General features: G+C 34.8%; 1 protein-coding gene across 1 annotated transcript; it reads left to right on the top strand.

Moving 5' to 3' along the window:
* The first annotated feature begins 985 nt into the window (after window positions 1–985).
* LOC111240509 (G-type lectin S-receptor-like serine/threonine-protein kinase At1g11300) lies at window positions 986–4,120 on the top strand. The gene is made up of 8 exons (XM_022780142.1): window positions 986–2,231; window positions 2,325–2,423; window positions 2,519–2,592; window positions 2,634–2,747; window positions 2,818–3,028; window positions 3,276–3,489; window positions 3,560–3,710; window positions 3,812–4,120. The coding sequence occupies exons 1-8, from the start codon at window positions 986–988 to the stop codon at window positions 4,118–4,120; spliced, it is 2,418 nt and encodes an 805-aa protein (XP_022635863.1).
* The last annotated feature ends 4,996 nt before the right edge of the window (window positions 4,121–9,116 follow it).

Below are 9,116 nucleotides of genomic sequence, written 5' to 3'. Positions count from 1 at the left end.
GCTATTGTTTTCTGGTGATCAATTTCGTTCCTCCATTCGCTTACATTTTTTTTCTTCTCACCTCGTCATTGTCAGGGACAAAATCTGTTGTTGTTTTAATGCTTTTAATATTCTTTGGCCTCTTTTTCTTCGATTCTTTCATTATGTTTAGGATTTATGGTTTTTTGTTCTTCCCCAGGTTTCTGGTTCTAGGGTTCTTAGGATTCAGATTGGGAATTTTTTTCCATTTTAGATTTCCAGAAACAATTAAGGTTCTTAATGAGATTTTTAATTAATTACCCCCAATTAACCCCAAATTCAATTTTTAATTTAAACCTAATTTTATTAAATTCCACGTCACAATTAATTATTTTTTTTAAAACACACAACAGTGCCAGCACAGCTAAAACGTTACACCTCAACAAATATTAGCCACCTGGCAGTTGTGCCGTTAAGAAAGTTAACGTCATTAGCAAAAAGGACCACTTTGAACAGCTTTTGCAAAAGATAGGACTTAAGTGAACTTTTAAAAAAAAGGAGGGACCACTTTGAACAAACCCTCCCAGAGGAGGGACCAAAATAGATATTAAACCAAACTTTTATGATCTTGGCAACTACAAAAATAAAATATTGGATAGCAACACCCTTGAAAACTAATTTAAATGTTTAGTTTTAAAAAGAATCAGACAACTAATACTAGTTTAGTAAAATTACTTCAGCAACATACCAAGTCAAAGTTGACTACAGAATTATTCTTCACAAATTTCACCAGTTAATTGTGTGGAGAAACAGTAGAGGGAGTGAATTGAAAGATGTGATAGTGAAGCCTGTTTATTCTATTCGGTTTTTTCGTATTCATCTAAGAAAACTGAATTAGTCAAGAGGAGATATCAGTTTTGAATGGTAACATTTGCATGGGACAAATCGTTGACTTTAAAAGGGCACTGTCAAATCTTACAGTGCCCATTTGGTTCATGGTAAAGAGTTTCAGAAGCCGTACGCAAGCATGTTCTTTGTTCTGTTCATACTGTGTTGTTATGCTTTGGATATTGGCACTGCCACAGACACTATCAATTCATCTCAGTTCATCAAGGACAATGAAACTATAACCTCCGCTGGTGGCAACTTCACCTTGGGGTTCTTCACCCCTCAAAATTCTACCAATCGTTTTGTGGGAATTTGGTGGCACACCAATTCTACTGTCATTTGGGTGGCTAACAGGAACCAACCACTGAATGATTCTTCTGGAGTCGTTACCATATCTGAAGATGGCAATCTTGTGGTGTTGAATGGTCATAATCAAGTGATTTGGTCAACAAATGTGTCCACAACATCATCCAATACAAGTGCCCAGCTTTCAGATTCTGGTAAGCTAGTCCTCGCTGAAACCACAAGGGGAACATTGTGGGACAGTTTTCAGCAACCTTCAAATACGTTAATGCCCGGAATGAAAACTTTAACCAATGCAAAAACAGGTAGGAAAGTAGAACTTACAGCATGGAAAAGCCCTTCTAATCCCTCCGTGGGGAGCTTCTCTGCCAGTGTTCTTCGACGCATAAATATACTCGAAGTGTTCATTTGGAATGAAACTCGACCATACTGGCGCAGTGGTCCATGGAATGGTGTGATCTTTACAGGGACACCCATGTCATCGTTTCTTTATTCTTTCAAAGCTGGGGATGATGAGGAAGGAAATACATATTTCTATTACACAATACCAAGTCCGCTAGAGATTTTTATCTATGTGTTGAATTCGCGAGGCCAACTTATAAACCTATCGTGGAATGATACGAATGAAGAAATGGAAATTTCGTGGACAAGTCAGGAATCGGATTGTGATGTTTATGGAATATGTGGGCCATTCTCTATTTGTAATGCAAAAAACTCACCAATTTGCAGTTGTTTGAAAGGGTTTGAGCCGAGGAACAAAGAAGAATGGAATAGACAAAACTGGTCAAGTGGATGTGTTAGGAGCACACCTTTGCGTTGTGAAAAGGTCAGTCAAAACGTAAGTGCAAAGGAAGATGGCTTTTCGCAACTGCAAATGGTTAAAGTTCCTGATTTTCCAGAAGGGTCTCCTGTTGACTCTGAATGCAGAAGCCAATGCTTGGAGAATTGCTCTTGTGTTGCATATTCCTATGATATTGGAATTGGTTGCATGTCTTGGACCGGGAATCTCCTAGACATACAACAATTCTCAGAGGGAGGACTTGAGTTATATGTTCGTGTAGCCGATTCTGATCTTGAACATGGTATGTTAAGTATGCTCAAACATTAAAAACACTGTTTCTTTGAACTGCATTCCTCATATTTTAAATTTGATTTTTCCTTCATAACAGATAAAGGGACACATACAGCAATCATCATTGGAATTACAGTGACAGTAGTAACAATCATCATAGTTACTTGTGCATATGTCATGTGGAGGACTTCCAATCACCCAGGTATCACATCTTTGTCCTGTTTCAGAATTAATTTATAATAAACTTTACTTTTTGGTAGTAAAAGAGCTAACCTTAATTTATGTTTTCTACTCCAGCTAAAATATGGCACTCAATCAGATCAACAAGGAATAGGAACATCAAAGATTTCCAACGATTGAAAAAAGGTGAAACACCAGAACATCCAAGCCACAATGTAATTGAAAACTGTCACAAGTTAAACTCCAGGAGCTGTTACTGTTTGATTTTGAAAGGCTTGCAACAGCCACAAACAACTTCCACCTGTCCAACAAACTTGGGCAGGGTGGTTTTGGTCCTGTGTACAAGGTACCTTAAAACAAAATTATCATATTTGAATCAGTTGTCTGTAGTTCTCCTCAAATATTTGTTTTCCCAGGGGAAACTCCAAGATGGTAAGGAAGTAGCAGTTAAAAGACTTTCTAGAGCATCTGGACAAGGTCAAGAAGAATTCATGAATGAAGTAGTGGTCATTTCCAAGCTTCAACACCGTAATCTTGTAAGACTTTTTGGCTGCTGCATTGAAGGTGACGAAAAGATGTTGATCTATGAATACTTGCCAAATAAAAGCTTGGATGTGTTAATCTTTGGTTAGTTTTTTATCCCTTCTCTAGTATTTTTCTCATAACCAATTCCATATTAATTATGTCTGTTTATTTAGGACACAATTGTTTAAGATATAAATATTCATTTCATAACTAGGCAGATTTCTTTGAAAGCATGCTAATCCAGGGCCCTTAGATGACTCAGCTTCATAACTTCCACTTCTAATATAGTGCTCTAAACATAAAGTTCTACCATTATATTTTTTAGATCAATCAAAAAGTAAACTTCTAGATTGGAAGAAGCGCTATAGCATAATAGAAGGAATAGCTCGAGGATTGTTATATCTTCACAGGGACTCCAGACTAAGAATCATACACAGAGATTTGAAAACAAGTAATATCTTGTTAGATGAAGAGCTAAATCCAAAAATATCAGACTTTGGTATGGCTAGAATCTTTGGAGGAACAGAAGATCACGCTAATACTAATAGGATTGTTGGGACATAGTAAGTATATTTTCTTTATCCATTATCTGAAGAAAATTATTGGAAAATAACAGTTGAACTTTGAACGCAGTGGCTACATGTCCCCTGAATATGCAATGCAAGGACTGTTTTCAGAGAAATCAGATGTCTTTAGCTTTGGTGTTTTGGCACTAGAGATTCTAAGTGGAAGAAGAAATTCAAGCTTTTATGATGATGAACATGTTCTTAGCCTCTTGGGATTTGTAAGTCTCAGCAAGTCATTTCTCATTCACAGAAACATTTGCCTTTCGTTCAAACAACATACAAATGTTTGATTTTTTATTTTTTATTTTTTTCATTTTAGGCCTGGATACAATGGAAGGAAGACAACATATCTTCTTTAATAGATCCAGAAGTATATGATCGTAGTCACCATAAAGATATTTTAAGGTGCACTCACATAGCTCTTCTGTGTGTACAAGAACTTGCTATAGACCGACCCTCTATGGCTGCAGTAATTTCTATGCTTAACAGTGAGGTTGCGTTTCTTCGTCCTCCAAGTCAACCTGCATTCATCTTGAGGCAAAATCTGCTGAATTCGGAGTCATCTAAAGGAAGTCATAGATTTTCCTCCACCAACACTGCTAGCATTACAACTATCTCTGGAAGATAGAAAATAAGAGCTCTAAGAAAGGTGAATCAAGAACAGTCACGACCAATTCTCTTACACCCGCAATGAGAAAAGAACCCAGCATTGGGATTGGTTCCGAGAAACTGAATTGAGTTCTCTTCGATGGGTGTTCAGTGCTGATTGCTGACAATATAAGTTGGTGTTTTCGCCATTTTCTTGTTTTTCCTCCTTTGTAATAATGATAAATATTTACTTTATGAATTAACGTGAACTTATATTTTCTGTTTCAATATGTTAAATGTATTCGTAGTTGTAAGTTATCGGCACTTCTAATTTAAAAGAAAGTCAGTATGATAATATATCTCTTAATTTCTTGGTCAGTTCAAACTTTCATTAATCATAAATATAAATAATGTCGTTGATCAATGAGAAAAGTAAAATATTTTATTGAAAATGTTTAAATATATTTTTAGTTCAAAAAAGAATTTTAACACGAAATTAAAATTATTTCTTGTTCAAAACTGAGACATTTTGGTTCTTAAATATTAAAAATGAATGAATATAATGTTTTAAACTAAGTTAAATTTTTTGACGTGTTAAATGTGTTTTATGTTAGAATTTAAATTATTTATATTATTTGATATATTTTTGCTTCAATATTGGAAAAGGTATTTGACACAAAAAAAGTTAATGTAATTGGGTTAAAAGAACTATATTTATTTATTTTTAAAGTTTAGAGACTAAAATATATCAAAACTCTGAATATGAACAAATTCTAATTTCACGTCTGTTAAGCTCCTAGCAAGTGTATCATATTGTTATCAAGTAATATATAAACGGCAAGTCCGAGTATCGTCTCCCAAAGCACTCTTAGGTCTTATCTTTCATGTAAATTGATCTCATAAAACTTGAAAAGAATTGATTTTAAGTGTTTAATGCAAAGAACGAACATAAACATGCAAATGCAAGTGAATCAATTGGCAAAGAGAAGATATGAATGAATGGAGTTGTTTGGGTTACAACTTCATCCTTATCCACCCTCTTATATCTACTTTTCTTATTAAATTCGCTTTATTATCTAATTGTCATGCAAACTTTCTTGCCTACCCTAAACCCGATCTCTCGGTGAAAAGAGCCTATCACTAACTACTAGTTTACTATCTCTAGTCTCCCTGAGTAATTAGCAATGAAATATATCACAGAAGCAAAATACAATTGATCGTCCTACCCTTATCTCTAGGCAATATTGCTTAATCAATCAATTTCCTATCAGTTCATGACTTCCCTGTATGTCTCCGTATAGACAAAGGCAAATATCTTCATATCGAATGAGTTAAAGGATACTAGCATTGAGCATAGATAAGAAACCCAACAATTGATAATATAAGCATATGAATAAAATAAGAATTTCAATATAAGAGAGTTTCAAAAGATTACATTGTTCCTCAACAACAAAGGGTTTAGTTCACCATAGACATGGTGAAACTAGATGGAATTAAATGAAAGAGTAAACCCTAGATTTGATAAATTGGAGCCTAAGCATCCAAGAAACCACCTCCAAGGAGTGTAAAACTGCTCTGGACGTCTCTGCCTGCCAAAAGATTATTTTGAGAATCACACTAGGTCTATTTATAGCGTAGAAAAGTAACAGAAATTAAGCTCAGGCCCATCATTTAGGCGTTATGCGCTCAATTTGGCCGCCCAGCGGTTTGCCTCCAAATTGCAGGCCGCTCAGCGGTTGCCTTCCTAATCGTAGGACGCTCAGCACTGCTGCTCAAGCAAGAAACAGTGGCTTCACCCACGAGACTGGCGCTCAGCGCTGGAATTGGCGCTGAGCGGTGAACTTGACTCTTCTTTTCTTCCTTTTTCTCCTCCTTTCTTGAGTCTAAGTCCTCCCTACTTCACTTCCATCTTCAATTCTCATCAAAACCCTACAAAAGAATGCAATAACAAGCATAATATCTCTAAAAACAACTTCCGACTCTCATGTGACTCAACTGAGTGTTTTACTTGATTCTAAGTTCATTCTAAGCCATAAAGGGTATGTTTTGCTATCAAATTAAAGTATAAAAATAACAATTTTTAGACCGTTGTCAACGTCAAAGTTCAAGAACTAAAAACATATTTAACTTTAATAAAAAGTATTCCAATGTAGAACAATTCCAACAAATATAGCTTCCTCCTTTCTAGTTTTATTTAAGTCATAATACCTACCTGCAATTCACCCAAGTCCCAGAGCAAAGAGAGAAATATGATATAGTTGTTCTTCAATAGATGTAAGAATGAATGTGGAGTTTCAAGCCCTTCCCATGTTTCACTATCTTCTGAATTCACTTCATTTATCTTCATAGCATAATGTTGTTAATCTTTATTCACTACTTGAAATGTTTCCTTTTTAATGGAAAGCAATTCAATGATATTGTGCTTAAGGTTGCAATTGAAAAATTCATTGTTAAGAAGAATTGCGAAATTGATAAACACAATGAATGACTCTTGCAATGAAACATGTTTCACAACTCACATTAGAAGTATGGAATAGTTTGTTATAATAAAAGTCAGCAACAATTGTTATGTTGTTGATCGAATTAGTTTTGTTAGTAGTTATAAAATGGCAAGGGCGAATCTGACCAGACATTCATTCATACTTGTATTTTCCAATATTCTTGTAATATTTCTTTTCTAATACACATTCTCTCGGAACCCCATTTCATGGATTCTTTGTTTCCTTTAGTTCTTGGAGTGTTTATATTCCCAAAACTGGTCTTTTTAATGTATCAGCTAGAACAATTCTTTTTGGCCACCTTTTCATGATAGAGGCTATTAAATAAACTTAAATTTAAAAGTTATTTGATAGTTATTGTGAGCAGTAATGTTTTAATGTTTTAGGAGAGAAAAAGTCAACAAGTTAGTGTCAAAGGCCAAATGTTTGTCCTTTAAATTGTATGCCCCAAATAGAGATCTTCAATTTGATGTTCCAAAAAGGATAGTTCTCTCCCAAAAATAGAGATGATCTATTTGTGGAAGTCCCTTCTCCAAAAGTTTGAGATATATTGGTCATCAGGATGTTGTTTAATCGATTAAAATTCGATCGTCGAGCTCTGGTGTCAATTGTTAGAAATGAGAGGCCTTATATCTCAATCAAAAAGGGGGGTGAATTGAATTTTACCCTTTTTTCAAATCTTTATGAGTTATTGGATCTTGAAATCAATAATCAAAGATATATGAATCAACTAAGTACAGAGGAAGAAAAGAAAGATAGAGACACAACAATCTATATCGATTTGACCATCACAATCCTACATCTAGTCCTCTTTCAATAGGCTTAGTTGAAGGGAATCCACTAATAATGATTTGAGTTTACGAATACTATGAACACCCTTAAATGCACTCCTCACACCACTCAAATAAAAATAACAAGTATAAGAAATGAAAAAACTCAATCTCTTGCAAAACACAAGAGCAATCCTAGCTCTCACCCCTGGCTATCCTCGCATAGGTATTTAATATCTCAGATTGATGAAGAACCTGATCAAATCACACTCTCATAGTGTAATAGTATAAAAAACTATGAATTCCAAAAAGTCTTGAATGAAATCTTGTTTCTGTGCTATATTGCTATGTGAATGCACACTTATTGAGCTTGTACTTGTTACATCATATCTGGATGCATTGCACATGTTTTAATGCATGAAAACCACAAGGACTTTTGTAAACTTATAACTGTGTGACAAAGCTGCAGTAAAGTTGACTCCAATATTAATTGAGTCGACTATGCCAAAGTCTTTGTACAGATTTTGAGAATCAGTGCTTTGTGAGATTTTGAGAAGAAAGGAATTTCAAAATGTTCTTACATGTCGAAGTCGACTATGTGCGCCACATATTCGGCTGTATTAGTTGTTGTCTTTGAAATTTTGTTATACTCATGTATAGTAACGACTATATTTTCAAAAGTTAGTTGACCATTGATTATGAATCAACTGTATTGAATGAGAATTTATTTTGGTTGACTGAATGCTACTGGTCTGACTTAACTGTTATAATTGTCTTAACATAGTCGACTGAATTAGTAGCTTAATCGACTAAAAGAACATTTGTTTAACAGAATTCTATAAATAGTCTGAGCACGAAGTTGTTCAGACTCTTTTGATGATCTAACAATTTTACATTCTGTTTCAGATTGATATCTCTAGTATATAGAGCTCCAAGAATTCTTCAAGAAGACGGTGGTGATCTTTCTTGAAAGAGATTCAAAGGAGATTGTCTGCACACTCATTGATTGATCATATTTTGCACGTTGAGGTGTATCTGGTTTGATCAAGATTCTGGCTTGGCATCCGTGAAGATTGCTATGTGTACCTGTTGTGACTACAGGGGATAGACTCGTGGAGTTTGGTTCACTTTGAGGATTGTTCAAAGTGGTGTTTGGCGGATTGCAGGAGAGGGGATATCTTGCTACAAGTCTTGTTGCGTTGTATACCTATATTTTGGTTAGAGGGTTAGAGCGGAGATTTATATTTTTGACGTGGAGGTCTTCTATAAATTCCTTGTTGTAAAAACCTTGACCATTATAGTGCATTTGCTTCCTAGGTTTGAAGGACACTAGATGTAGGCATTATTGGCCAAACTAGTATAAAAACCAGTGTTTGATTTCTCTATCTCTGCTCTTTTATTTTCAGTCGACTGTGATATCTGCGTAGTACACTACAATTTTTCACTGTACATAAATTTTATTACTTTCGTTTCAAGAAAGACTCGTAAAGTTTTCAACTTTGCTTTAAAGATTTCAAAAAGACTTTTGATCTTGAAAACTCACCAATTCACCCCCCCCCCCCTCTTGGTGTAAAACGAAGCTTACTAGTTTTCTAATAGTAATCACCAAGAAAGCTTTTATTCCTTCAAGAATGTGTCTTTAAGAGCACATGTATTCAAAACTCAGAAAAAATGTTAGTATATGAAAATTAGAACGTTATAGAATCAGGTCCAAAGTCAGGTATATATAGAAAATCAATTCCTAACGCAAGTGTTTAATCGATTATTG

This window comes from Vigna radiata, chromosome 4 (genome assembly GCF_000741045.1).
Source record: "Vigna radiata var. radiata cultivar VC1973A chromosome 4, Vradiata_ver6, whole genome shotgun sequence".
Taxonomy (NCBI): domain Eukaryota; kingdom Viridiplantae; phylum Streptophyta; class Magnoliopsida; order Fabales; family Fabaceae; genus Vigna; species Vigna radiata.
The sequence above is the reverse complement of the archived record's forward strand: the minus strand, read 5'-3'. Positions and strand labels throughout refer to the sequence as shown.